General features: G+C 39.1%; 1 protein-coding gene across 1 annotated transcript; it reads right to left on the bottom strand.

Annotated features, from left to right (window-relative positions):
- Window positions 1-624: 624 nt before the first annotated feature.
- Window positions 625-8,494, bottom strand: si:ch211-214e3.5 (zinc finger protein 518A). Its single transcript, XM_055150384.1, has 3 exons — window positions 8,165-8,494; window positions 6,646-6,697; window positions 625-6,090 (listed from the first exon to the last, which is right to left on the bottom strand). Exon 3 carries the CDS (start codon window positions 6,068-6,070, stop codon window positions 2,342-2,344), a length of 3,729 nt encoding a protein of 1,242 aa, XP_055006359.1. The 5' UTR covers window positions 6,071-6,090; window positions 6,646-6,697; window positions 8,165-8,494; the 3' UTR covers window positions 625-2,341.
- Window positions 8,495-14,582: the final 6,088 nt, after the last annotated feature.

Here is a 14,582-nt window from a genome sequence, read left to right as displayed (position 1 = left end):
AATCAGGCCCGTGTCTTTGATATGACCTATTTAAAGTCAGAGGCCTCCACACAGGGCCCGCTGCCTGCACCTGCCCCAGGCCCCCGTGACGATGCAGATGAGCCCCCACCACGCACGCACGCACCCACCCACCACACCCCCACCCCCAATGTGCCCCTTATTTTAATGGGATTCTAAGTTCAAGCGCTGCCCTCTGGTGGCTAAATAACCTTCCACTAAACATGTAAAGGCCATTTTGTGGAGGATGGATTATGTTTAACACTGAGAGGCCACAAAGTAAAACAATTAAAAATACCTAATAATAACTATTATCATGAGAATTTTAGAAACAAAAATGTAATGAGATTTTATATCCATTAGTTTATGTCATATTAACTTCTGATGACTGAGCACCACCACAGGCTCCACATAGTAACTCTATTATTGTGACATACACAGATTTTCACTGTTCACTCATGGTGATGGTGTCACTAAATCTAATTGTAAAATAGTATCCTCTCACTACAATTACAGCATAAAAAATATATATATATTGTGACATTTCAAGTCACAAGGACAGAAAGGCCATCTGGATAAAAAAAAAAGAAAAAATTCACCTTTAGGTCAAGAAACAGCACAAAAATGTAGGGAGGTCTGTACATTTATTAAACAAGAGCATAAGGTCAGACAAAATACAGAAGATGTGTCGACCAGTCCAGGGGACGCAGAGGCACTTGGAGAGGACAGAGGTACCTGCACAAAGGAGGACAAGCTACACCTCAGAGTGCACGCAAACACATTCATCCATTCAGAAGTCAAAGGCTGCTTTTCAAAGAACCTGCTCACCACACCTGATTTACTCTCATTTAGTGGAGTCATTTAAAAATGAAAAGCTTTTAGTACACTATATACAATGTATTATGAATGACTGGCCATTCAAACTCAACAATAAATTCCAACATGATTTAGGCAAAAAATGTACAAAGTAAAAATACAGAATTATATTTAAAACTTTTTTGATTTCACCAAACAAAACAGCACTGCAGAGTAAGTAATGTTTTGGTTTTGAGTGATGCCCAAATTCAAATGAATGTTCACAGAAAGAAGACAGGCAACAGAACATTGTCCCATAGATGTCATGTTTGTACCAGTTCTTAGAAAAAATATCTGGGCTTAGGTTTAAGTTATAAAAATGTTTTCATATAACTGAATTAACATCAAAGTGGTGACCACGACATGTTACTCAAATATTGATTGTCCATTATTGATTTATGGCTCTAGTGGAGAGTTAAATTATACGTTGCCATATATCATTGCTCTAAACCAAACCTCTTTCAAAAAAAGATGCATTAATGATGATTAACTATCGGAAGGTTGCTTTCAGAAGTTCAGTAGTGGAAAAGTGGGCAGATAACATGCAGTTACAGTGCAACAGTGATTGACAGCTGTCAGACCATTATAAACCCCCTCTACAGCAGAATCATCTAACACAACAGTGAGGGACAAGAGTCAGTAAGGAGAGGGGTGGAGGACGCATGACACTGTTTTTAGAATATTGTTTTATGTTTGTGCAGTGCCTATATGCGTGTCTGTTACATTTGGAAATTACCTCAAGAAAACGTCAATAAACAGTGCTGAGGCTTTGAGGGAGTATTTTTGGAGCCCTGGATGAAGGCATTTCTTCTGTGAAAGTTTCTTTGAAATGATGATAGAGGAAAGTGTTAGGAAAAATAGGGAGAGCATTGGCTGCAGTGTTTCTGCAGTGCTTTGTACACTTTTGCATATTGGGGAATGACACATTCATTACAACAGCACCTTTTTGGTAAACAATCATGAAATAATGAGAAATAAGCATCTTGCCACTAAACAAATACTATAAAATTATACATTTACTGAACAGCTACAGGGTGTTACAGCAAGTAGATTTTACAGTTACTATAAAGAAAAGGTAAAACAGAGTGAGTGAATAAATAACAGATTATGGAGTTTGTACCCTGCAATCAGAGTGTGGTCCATTTGGCCACTTGAGGGGCAGGACATGGGAATGTAAATTAAACAGGACCTACACATTGTTCGTAACACACGTGGTGTATAACCACGTTTAGCAAAAATAGACCGGAATTTGGAGTTACCTGAGCAGTGTATTGATGTGCATATTAAAGATGTGTCCCTCTGTAACAGTGTTCTGAAACGAGGGTACGATTTCAGTTAAATCTGACCTGTGCATGCATGCAACATCCACACTTTTCATTTGCATTATAATTTACTGGAATATGCACTATTGAAAAGATGAAAATCAAATAAAAATCAGTATTTACAGTACAGAATATTTCACAATTTCAGGTCCTTAAAAATGTTGTGTTTACACTAGAGTGTTCCAGTCTCTTGTGGCCTCCAACAGATGGCGCTGTCCATGGCCGATCCAGGCCTCCTGACTGTTAAAGTGTCGGCCACAGAACCAACAGGTAAACACTACAGACTGCTGAGGGTCCGGAACAGTGCGCACCAGCCGATACTTCTTTCGGCTTTTTCTCCTCAACTTTAGCTTGAGAAGATACCTCTCACGGACCGAGCTCTGCACTGTGCGAGGCTGAGGGCAGTCACTTTGAGATGAGTTATCTTTGGTTGAGGATTTAGTGGCTGAAATATCAATGAGAGCTTGGATAGTTTTCTGAGAGAGGCTGACTTTGGTGACAGCTCCTCTGTGCCGCTGAACCACCTTCATGATGTTAGCCACCTCAGGAATGTCCACGTCCGGATGATTGAGCACCACTACAGGCTGGCACCGTCGAGGCCATTTAATGTGCTGCTCAGAGCTCAGGGGAGAGAGCCTCAGGGTCCTCTCTTGGTCTTTGGCTACAGGCCTCCATAGAACAACAGGCTCCTTTTCAGGCAAAGCTTTGTTGGAGAGCTTTCGAACTTTATGGCTAGTCGCAGGCAGTTCATCAAATAACAGTTTCCGACGTCTCTTCCTTTGACTTGGTGGTCGAATCGGACGAGGGGCTAGAATAGGTTTATCAGCTTCACAAGGCTGAACCTTCACTGGAGAGTGAAAAACACTTGCCTTTCTTACAATGTTCTGTGATGAGTTTTGTACTGCAATAAATTTCTTTATACCAGCAGAATGATTGTTTGGTGATAACAGGAAACATTGTGTCTGAGGTCTTGTGGCCAAAAGCACAGGGTGACTGCGAGACGCAGGAGAGGCATTAGAAAGAAGACTATTTGGAGGACTTACAATTTTAAAAATCAATTTGTTCCCTGCATTGTCAGTTGGTTGGGTATGTGGTCCGGTAGGTTTTGTCCCCTTTGTTTCCTCATTGGACACCGGTAAGCCTGATTTATTAGGAGAAACATATCGAAGCAAGAATGTTTGGCGACCACTTTGCAGATTGCCTGTACTTTCTGCCGAACTTGCTGGCATAGCCAGAAGCGGACGTGAGTTAAGAGAAAGTTGTGTACCGGCAAGCCTAAGTCCTGGAGCAGGCGAGGTTTGAGCCACCGGTAATGCTGACCTTTGGAGCACGTAGCAAGTCTTTGTGGTTTTGTCAGCAGGTGTGCTATTTAATGTTCTAGGAAGGAGTAAAGGGCGCTTCAAGTCTGATGTGATTAGGTAGTGGTTGGAGGAACTGCTAATGCCTTGTTTAGATGCAGTTAAAAGTGCTGCACCTTTCCCTGAAGGGACACCTATTATCTTGCTGTTTGAGCCTAGTACAATCCCAGAATTAGCTGGTTTTTCACCTGCTGGTTTCATGTAGGACACATTGATCTGGGGATTTGTTGAGTTTGTGATGAGTTTAAACCCAGGTGATGCTTTGACATGCAGTGGGACAGCAAAGCGACTTTCTGCGGTCCTCAATAATACAGATTGCTTGCCCTCTGGTAACTGAAGGATTCTTAATGTTGTTTTGTTTTGCTTTGTTGTGTCAGTGTTTTCTGAACAACCTGCAGATTCTGATTTTTCTTTATTGGGTTGTTGGATTGAAACAGTTTCAGTATGTTCATTTAATGCTGGACTAGGATGATTTAATGGTGGATTAGATATGGGAATGTTATCTTCTTCTATTTTAATAATGTTAAAGTCTTGCAGCACAGACTCTGGGTTTTCCTCCAGTTCTACATCAGCAATGCATCCATCTATTTCTACATTACTACTGCCCTCTCTGTTCCTTTCTTCACATCTATTCACATCTACATCTGCCTCCACTCCACCCTTCTCTGCCTCATGAGACTCAGTCAATGCCAACCTAAACTGTGGTGACACATCCTTTTCAGCTGAAAGCTCAAATGAACTGCTGGAACCAAAATCAAGTGAAGAGCTAGTGGTCTCCTTTGAATAATTATGAAAAGTGAAGACCTCTTGTGTTGGAAGAGAGCCATTTCCTGCATCTCTGCAGGAACTGGAAGAAGCTGAAACTAAGTTTTGGTCTCTTTCTGTAGCAGCAGTGCCTACGGATGAGTCTCCTGCAAGGACAAGCTTGTCTGTTGCTAATGAATGAGACAATAATGCATTTATACACTCACCATTCTCAATATGAGAATTCTTTGATGGTAGAGCTGGGGATACACAGGAGTTTGTAGCATTGCTAAGCAGCTGAGTAGTAAGAGAATTTATGTCTTTAAAGGTTCTTTTACTGCGAGCAGGTGGCAGAGAGGGACTAGTATCCTGATCAAAGCTTTTTGTTATATGATGTTCCTCTGAAATGGAACTACTACATGCATGATTACTAACATCTGTATCATTTGAACTTGAATCTAAATTGGAAACCAAGGTTTCTTCCTCTTCTACTTTTACCTTTACGGTCATTATATCATCTGCCTGCAGGCTGTCCAGTGTTGAATTTCTACCATTGGAAAACTCTCCATGATCTAGCTGGGCACAAGAATCAGATGCTGTTGATGCTTGTATTACTTTAAGAACTAAGTGCTTTTTACCATCTACCATTTTGAAACCAATGACTTTGGTGGTGCAGTTAGGAGGAAGAGAGAGTTTGTTTTTTACTCTCACAACAGTCATGCCATTGGGACTGTTCTGACTTGAATCAGAACTCTGAGACTGCTCTGCCTCCTGTAACACATCTGCCGCTGCTGATGTTTCTAGCTTATTGCAGTTTTTGCCGTTTCTATTGTCCTTTTTTGCCAATGTGTCTTGAGATAACTGGTTAGCTTCATCAGAAGTTGATAGTAACTTGTCATTTGTGTGCAGTTTACTCCCAGAAATTACGTTCACTTTAGGCATTTGATGATCTTCCTTTGAGTCTTCAGATGGAGGTGAGGTCTTTTTAAGTAGAAGTTTGAGACTTGCAGGTGAATTTAAATCCCCATTGTCTTCTATGGCAGTCCAGACACTCCTTTTCTCTGATTTGTGAATAGCTGCTATGTGGTTCTTGAGGTATTCTTTTTTTGCAGCTCCATATCCACAGATGTCACAGGTGAAGGGAAACGTACCAGAGTGTCCTTTCAAATGCTTTTGGTGTTCCGCTTCACTCAGGCTCACGTGAGAGCACTTTGAACATTTCCAGGAGGTCTCTTTATGGTGATGGATGTGCTGCACAAACGTGCCTGCATCCACAGTGGAGAACTGGCACCAGTCACAGGTGAAGTGTCCATTTAGGCTGTGACACATGGTGTAGTGCCTGGTAAGGAGGAGCAGAGAGTACTGGACCCCATCCTGACACAGCTCACAGGTCACCAAGGTGTTCCTGTGCTCGATGCGATGGCGCTGCAGGACGGAGAACTCATTGGTGACAAAGCCACACAGATCACATGGGTAAGTTGGAAGGGCCCCTCTGTGAGCTAATCTGAAGTGTTTTAGAAGATCATTAGGGCTGTAAGTGAAACAGTCTTTACATACAGAACATCCAAAACTGAGAATCTTCCCAGAGAAAAATGCCCCCTGCTGAACCCTACAGTGGCTTTTGCTCCGCACTATCCTCTCGTTCCGGGCACTTCCATCCTCCATCAGCACTGGGTGATCAGTGACCTCTCGGAAATGCTTGTAGACAAAGTCCTTCATCTTTTCCCGCTCGTCCTCCTTTGAAACAATCCCACAGCTTTTGACAGAATCCTGAGTTATGATGTGATCCTCCATACTATTAGGTCCACAGATATCTGAAACAACATGAATATGCAATGAATATAACATAAAAGCACAATATCTAATAAAAAAGCAAAGGCATATTGGGTTGGCATCTGTTCTTAAAGGATATGTTAAACTGGCTTTTTCAGATTTATACCATGTAATTATATTTAATGTAGTCTTCTCATCAAATGGAGTTGTGTTTGTGGCAGAAACTAGACGAAATGAGACTGACTGACTGACTACTACAACATAATTTGCACATTATATACTTTTAAAAATGTTAGTTTATCAATAAAATAAAATTAAAATAACTGAATAAAAGGCTATTTAAAGTAGATAAAGTTAGGTTCATTTCGAAATTACAAAACTTTGCAACAGTGGCTGTTATAATTTTAAAAACATATTACTGATTATTATTGAACCCGTGAAGGCTGGATTAGGTTTAACGTTCACTGATAAGGCTTTACATTTCCATGGTAAAAAATCTGAAGTAAAGAAGCTCATATGGCATTTTAGGGCAAACAATTTAGGGCAAACATTTTTAGCACAAAAGAGATAAACAGAAAATGTGTGTAAGCAGTTACCTGTATTTTCAGACAACAGATCTCAAATATTTTTCAGACCCCAGACCTGCACCTGTGAACAAAGACGATCAGATCAGATCAGGGAAAAATACAATGACAAAAATAAAACAACATGTCAGATGTATCCCAATCTAATGGTGCAGGGATATGTAAAAGCTGCATCATTTAAGATAACTACTGCTTTTATCCATTCACCAATTCACACTGGCAAATAGAAATATATTTTTTTTTATCTAAAAAGTGCCATCACTACTAAATATTAATACACTAACAAAAACAAAACATCATAGAGGTCTACATGGAGAGCACAATGGACATTAAATAATTATTTAAAACACTGAAACATTCTAATGTTTTTAATTTAACATTTTTAACTTTGTTGAGGAAAGTCTGACTCAAAATATATTGGCTTTCAGATGCTGTAGTAGGATGATAAAAACCACAGTCTTATATGAGGGGGCAAAAGCAAGTTTTTCCATTGATTACATGTTATTTCAATACCAATACATAGATTTCAACATTTATTTTCAAACCCAACTACTTTAACTCACTATAATACAACATAGATATCCATATTAATGGTAATTTTGCATCCCCTCCACCTCCTTTCCTATTATATGCCTAGAGAATGTTGTGTTGATTGTTCTGAGTAGTTTTCTGAGTCCAATAGATTAGAGTAAAAAAATTTCAGACTCCTATTCTGGGTGTAATCTAGTCTGGTGCACTTCCTCAGTTGATGAGGACAGACTGTAAACACTTGAATTACTCATAGTAAAAATAGTATTCTCTTGGGTTAGTGAGACATTACACGTACCTATAGCATTAACTGTGAATCCTGCTTTTAGAAAATGAGTTGGATCGAGTCTCTTGTCTGCTGTCAGCTGTGAGCTCTGTGGAGCGGCAGCCATATTGGATGGAAAAAATGGCTGCCATGATTTTAGGCTTTAACCACTTCAGGCTGTATACTGAACTCCACAAATGTAATTACACAGTCAAGTACTTGGATGTTATTCACTCCTATTGACTCACATCTAAAATAATTGTAGATATGGCCATAAGGACCACATGTAAAATAATAATAACACAGTAGTGATTAAATTCACATGGCAACTCTCTGTGTGGGTGAACACACAGGTAGGATTTACTGGGACAGCCCAGATGGGACAGTGAGACAGGGGCTACCCTGGCACAAACACCAATGAAGCTTGCTCAACTAAAGGTCAAGGTGCCTCCCTGATGCGGACAAAAACTTAAAACTGTTTCACGTCTCGTGTGAATGCTGTTTGATAGCACTTTATGTACTGTTGGTTACATAGTTTTTCCCTGAGTTTGATAATGGTGACAGACATTGCATAAATAAGTAATAGATAAATAGAGACGCGTCCCGAAAGAGGAAGTGCGCTCATCTTGAAGACAGACATTTATTAAAGCGATAGTTATTAGTTAGTTATTCTACACCTAACATTCCCCCCGCCCACACCAACATGTTTAAAGTTATGGAACAACAAGCAAATCTTACGAAGAACTCGATGTAGGTCTAGGTGGTGTGGCGCTGTCGTCCTACATTGTAAAAACAATGTTGAGCTCGGAAAAATCTCCAGCTGAGACATTCGCCTTGCTCCTCTCCTCTCTGTGGAACCACAGCGACGGCGGCCATGACACTTCATCCGGGTACTGTCGTGCTACACTCCAGCACCGGCGGAGGAATATGGAGCTGTTCCCCAATACCAAACTAGTCCCAAGAACAGAAAGTAATGGCCAACAGAAAGTACTCTATTTAACAATGAAAAACAGTATATTGCTCACGCAGTTATAGGGAACATGTATTGCTCAAGCACCTGAATGTCAGATAGTTGAACGTGTGTGTCTTTGAGCGTAGGTGGAAGAAGAAGGCTGACTGAGCTGCCATGGCGGATGTACGCCATTTCCTCTCGATGGTGTTTTGCGGACGAGATGCTGTTGGCTTTTGTTGTTGTCCTAATCTGAAAATCTACTGCATTACCTCTAGCTGAGAAGCATTCATTTAACCAATGTGCGGTACAAGTCTGTGAGTCTCAACAAAAAAACTTAAGCCTTTACTATGTGTTTATGACTCACTCTCTGTAGGATGTGATGATTAAATCAGCCAGGGTGCACTACTTTTACACAATTTAAGAATAGACGTGGATCACTCAATGCAATACTCATGGGAGCATTTCTGTTTTTATTTCTATATGAGCTTTCCCAAGCATCCTAAAAAGAATCCAGATGTCCTAACTAGACCAATTTCAGATGCATTCAAGACCAATATGAAAGAGAGCCATGTCTGGATCAATGGTTCTCAAAGTGTGACACTAGTAGGGGTCCTCTGTCAATGTAGTACTCATAGAACTATTATAAATAGGCCAATGTCCATGGTTGAGAATCTCATAAATTTAGCATAATGTAAACGTATTGGCATTTTCTGTGTTTATTAGTTAACACACTTTTACACTTAACACCTCAAGTTTGTTCTAACAGCACAAAGATGAGAGACTCCTTCAACCCACACTTTTTGCTCCCTCACCTTTGGCTTGACTCTTTTAACCACTGGCTGAATGTAATGCCATAGTGCCCATACCAGCTTGTCAAAGCTTGATCTTGTCAGTTCTCGGAAGCTAAGCTAGGCCGGGCCTGGGTAGTACTTGGATGGGAGACAACTGGGAACACCAGGTGTTAATTGCTGCTGTGTCCTTAGGCAAGACTCTTCACCTGCGTTGCCTAGTAAGAAAGTGGAGTGAGTGTTGGTTGTGGTCGGAGGGGTCGATGGTGCAGATTGACAGCCTTGCTTTTGTATGTCTGCCTCAGGGCAGCTACAACAGTGGCTTGCCACCACTGAGTGTGGAGTGAATGAACAATGAACTGTAAAGTGCTATAAATCCAATGACTGATTAATTAATTAATTAATAGCGTGGAACTACATTCCATGTGAAGCATGGAAATCCTCATGGAGTCTCCCACATGAACAGTAGCGCTGCATTAATCTTTGTATAAGCTATCCCATTCATGGGATTGCACATAGTCCTTCCAGCATGTCCTGGGACCCTGGGGAAGACCCAGGACACGATGGAGGCACTATGTCTCTTGGCTGTCTGGGAACAGCTTGGGGTCCCCCCAGAAGAGTTGGAGGAAGTGTGACTGCTGCCTCCCTGACCCGGCCCCAGATAAGCAGAAGAAAATGCATGGATGGATGTTTTGCACATGCCCTTCATTTACAGAAAAACACATATACATACCCATCACAATTTTCTTACAAGAACTAACTTTTACCACCTCACTCAAAGTCGTACTATGTACATTTTCTGGCAATATCTCAAGATGTTAACCTGGAACACTGTATGTACTTTCAACATGGAGATAAGCAGGTCACCAGGCCAATTTACAGGTCAGATCTGTTGAGAAGTGAGCCCTGTCAGAGTAAACATGCTTTCAAAATGCATCAATGGGTGAATAAATGGAAGATTGGAAAGTTTAATACTGGGTAACATTCCACATGAAGCCTGAGACATGAGAACATGCAAATTCCAAACAGAAAGGACCAGGTGCCCCAGGATCAAACCAAGAACCTTCTTGCTGTGAAGCGAGAGTGCTATCCACTCAACCACTGTGGACTTAATATGGTAAAATTTGGTAGAACTGTTCAAAAACATTACTAGAACCTGTTTATTTACTAGATGCTACATTTTGGTTGCCTCCAGCCTTTGTCAGAAGATTGATGGTACTGTGATGTCTTGGCAGATGGTTTTAATTTTAAAGGTCCTATATTATCAAAATTAATTCTTGTGAGCTTAAAGCCATGCTATAATGTTGTTATCAGCAAAAACATACCTGGAATTGTATTTTGTTTCATTCACACATGTTTAAGTAATCCTTGTGTATTAGTCTGTCCACATCTTCAAAGCTCAAAATGCTCTGTTTCACCATGTGATGTTATGAAGCGGTAGATTTCAGATTCAACTACCCTTTACCTTACATTCAGTAGTTACTAGAAATTCCAGGACTGAGATTATCCAAATGATTCTAATGATGGTGTATGGAGATTAAACACAGTGGAGCACCTCCTGTACTACCACATTACATCACAAGGTGGAACAGAGTATTTTCAGACTGAGAGAAGAACACTGCCTAAACATTGCAGGGTTTCTGTGTTAAACATGTGTGAATGAAACAAAACACAACTGCAGGTTTTTTTTTAGATGTGGAAACAACATTATAACAGAGATCAGAAAATAGTGTGAATAGTGTGAGGAAATTACAGAGTTGTGACAGAAAATACAAGACAGCAGGATAATTAAAAATATGCATTCCGAATCAAAAGTAAAAGGCCAAAACAATACAATAAGTGGTAACATGTAAGTTGCACAATTCAGCATATGGACAACATTAAATAGCTGTACAGGTGGTGAATACTAATAGTAATACTACTACTACTAATAATAAGAAGAAGAAGAAGAAGAAGGAGAAGCTGACCTGGGGTAGACTGACATAGTTATGGCTGTCTATCTGCTCCACCAACTCCTCCAACAATATCTCTCACACACACATACACGCACGCACACACACCTGCACACACTCACACACACACATCTACACACACAAAAACACACTCACCTACTGTTCCCAGTGGTAGAATGTTATAAAGTAAAAGTAGTACTATATAAGTAAAAGTTGTAAAAAGTAAGTAAAAATTTTAGGTACTTTATCTAAGTACAGTTTAAAGCTGATAACTTTTAATTCTATGTTACATTTGAGAGCAGGTATCTGTACTTTCTATTTCACTATATTTTTGAACAAGACCGAAAAGGAAAAGTATTTTGGGTCCGGTTAAGCGGTAACGGAGGGAAGCAGGGGCAGATTTTTTTACATTCAAATAGCTCTTATTCAGAAACTAGAGGGACTATTGAAATAAGTAAGGTATCAGAATGTAGGAAAGAGTTAACACTCCAACAGGGTAAAGTTAAACCGCGATATTCTTTCAAGTTGTTGACAAATTTAAAAACTCATGTCGGTAACGGAGGGAATGAAATATGTAGCACTTTTTGGGCAATAAATACAAACAACGATGACTACCGGTTCTCACTTACATATCCTTAACAAACTGGTTTGAATATTTGCTTAATATAGTTTTCTACCATATGGTACAAGATTAGGTTGAAAAACCTCTTACTTTTTGAGTAATGAGATTTTTTATTAAGAAAGGTCATGGTAACGGAGGGAAAAGTAACGGAGGGAAAATTGTGCAAACAAGTAGAAGGTGCATGATTTTGCATAATTTGTCAGCTTTTTTCTTTTGAATACTTTAATATTACTTCAAAATGAAAGGTAACTATTTCTATAAAATATGTCTGTCCTTCCAAGCAAATTTTTATCATTTTAAATACTTCTTTTTTTTTAAGACATGTACCTTCATCAGCAGTTCAAAGATCGAATGACACAAGATATGATGAAATACATCAATTTATTTACATAATTTGCAGGTCTTTGAAATTTGGGAAATAATTTTTGTTCCATGTTTCATACATGGTCTGTTTAAAACGTATGTAACTTTAGAACCAAAAATGGTACAGAAAAAAGGTAAACAGTTTCATAAACTAGAGTACATATGCTATCTGTTGAATACATTTTTATATCAGTTGTATTAACTTGAATTTTTGGCCTTGGTGTATACTTCTGCTTGACCGGGCCCTTTTTCATTATTGTTTGAGACCTGCTGAAAAGACTGCAGGATTTTTTTTTTTTTTTAAATCAAGTTCATAGTTTGAGCAAACTAAAATATAAAAATAAAAACAGCTATCAATCAAATCAGTCAATAAATTCAGTTGTTTCTGTCATCACTACATTTGAAGCTTTATTAAATCTCAAAATCTGCGTGAAATACTTTTACTTTTATACTCTTTAAGTACATTTTTTAAGCAGGTACTTTGATAGCAATTTAGTAGATTTTTTTTCATGTGATACTTTTACTGAACAAAATTTAGTACTTCTTCCACCACTGGTTGTTTCAGAGGTCCCCATCCCAGTAACCATGATTGAGCATTCTTAAGGTGGTTTGAGTGTGATGTTATTTCTCACCCAGTTCATCCCCTCCCACCTCCTGCTCTTTGTTTACTGTCTCCACTGTTTGGGCAGAGCAGTGCTGATTACTGAAGAGGCAGCCACCTTGGTGGCATCTTGCCCCCCTCCAGTCCTCACTTTTTTCTGTCTGGAATGCCAGGAGGGGGTCTCGTCCAGGGTGCCAATCAGTGTAGGATCGCCACTGCTCACAAGCATCTGTATGTAAGTATCTGTATGTATAATATAGAATCTTTAAAAATTCAAGATGCTGGTAAAATCCCTCGGTCGTCCAGGTAGTATCCATGGCAAAGGATTCTGTTCAAAACAAAATATTATCTTTTGAAGGGTCAACAGTCTAACAGAAATACAACAGAATGCTGAGACCTATGAGCAGTACTTACACTTCTTGAAGCCACCAGGTCTTTACTTATTTAATTTACAACTTGTATCCAAAATAATTAATTTATGTTTTTATAACAGTTGTGGAGGAGTTCAGTTAGAATACACTTGATATATTTCCCAGTAAATTTGCCACCACAAAGCCCAAACCTTAACCCCACTGAGGGTACAAACTGGTCAAAAAAAAAAAAGAAAAAAAAGTGGTACATGTTCAGAGTGGCATGTTGGTTTATTTTGATAATCTTTTGAAATATCAAACCATGTATTTCAAATTTTCTCTCATTTTCAGTTGCTAATGAGAGAGTTGTATTACAATTTAAAGTACTCTGCAGCACAACCAGACTCCTATTTGGGTTAGATTTGAGATTTTATGATGACCAATCTATGTAGAAAATTATCTCTTGTATCACAGGCATTCATATAAGCATTTAGTTCAGCTCTCTCTTGGAGAGAAAGTGTGAAATAGTGAAATATTCTATAGATCATGTAAAAAGCATGTGAATTGTAAGCCCACTGTTCACTCAAGAACTGTTGTCATGGAAATATGTTTGGCAAGTTGAATGGTGAATTACAAATGATAATATGTGTGCACACAAAGCTGGAGAGTAGCTGAACACAGAACAGAATCTCCGAATCAGTGATCGAGCTGGGCGAGGTATGTGGACTTTAAACCCAGAGCTGAACACTTGAATAAAAAACTCCAGGTGTTTTTGATAAGGGTTGAAGCTATTAAAGATACTCTCCATCTGTTTTCTCGAGCTGTTTTTATCTTGGCCATTGTATTGATGTGCCCAATAACACTAGCATTTTGAACTTCTATTTAAGTTTTATGAAGATTACTTTGAATTTTTGCCTACTCTACCTGTGGAAGACATCACCCAGAAAACTGCCCATTGACCAAAGTCCACTGACATTACTCAAAACAAGTTGCAATTTTTTTTTCTAAAAAACTACAAACATAAAGATATATAATTTATGTGTAAAAGCTTTAGTGCTTATTTACAATTGTCTGATTGAACTAGCTGAAGTGAGGTGATCTGCATGCAAAAGCAGGCACACACGCACAGAGGACACATTTTAGACATTTTATTACTTTACATTGATGAGGTCTGCTATATACAATACATTTGCACAGATTCATATTTACACGGTAAAACCCAGCTGAGCACCATTCTTCCATATTTCTCCCTCTGTTGTACCTGGACACATCTAATGACATTCAGGAAACAAGGTCTAAAGCACTGAATACTGAAAACATACATTCATGAATGAGAGAAGTTTTTCATGTGGTTGCTGATGGCTGGCTTTAGACTCTGTTTCAGTAGTGCACTATGAACAAAATTTCTATGTGTCATTCATGGCACTGCAAGTGTTGCTGGTAAATCACTTTAAAATGTGTATGAATATTCTTTTGGTAACAGACAGTTTTTGTGACTGAACCTTAAATTTCCAGTCACATTATGAAT

Source organism: Boleophthalmus pectinirostris, unplaced genomic scaffold (genome assembly GCF_026225935.1).
Source record: "Boleophthalmus pectinirostris isolate CB_2022bp ecotype Guang Dong unplaced genomic scaffold, ASM2622593v1 HiC_scaffold_14, whole genome shotgun sequence".
NCBI classification, from domain to species: Eukaryota; Metazoa; Chordata; class Actinopteri; order Gobiiformes; family Gobiidae; genus Boleophthalmus; species Boleophthalmus pectinirostris.
This window is presented reverse-complemented; position numbering and strand designations above follow the sequence as displayed.

Bases quoted from the DNA above. Each gene is read 5' to 3' on its own strand.
- si:ch211-214e3.5 (XM_055150384.1), bottom strand. From the start codon at position 6,070: ATGGAGGATCACATCATAACTCAGGATTCTGTCAAAAGCTGTGGGATT.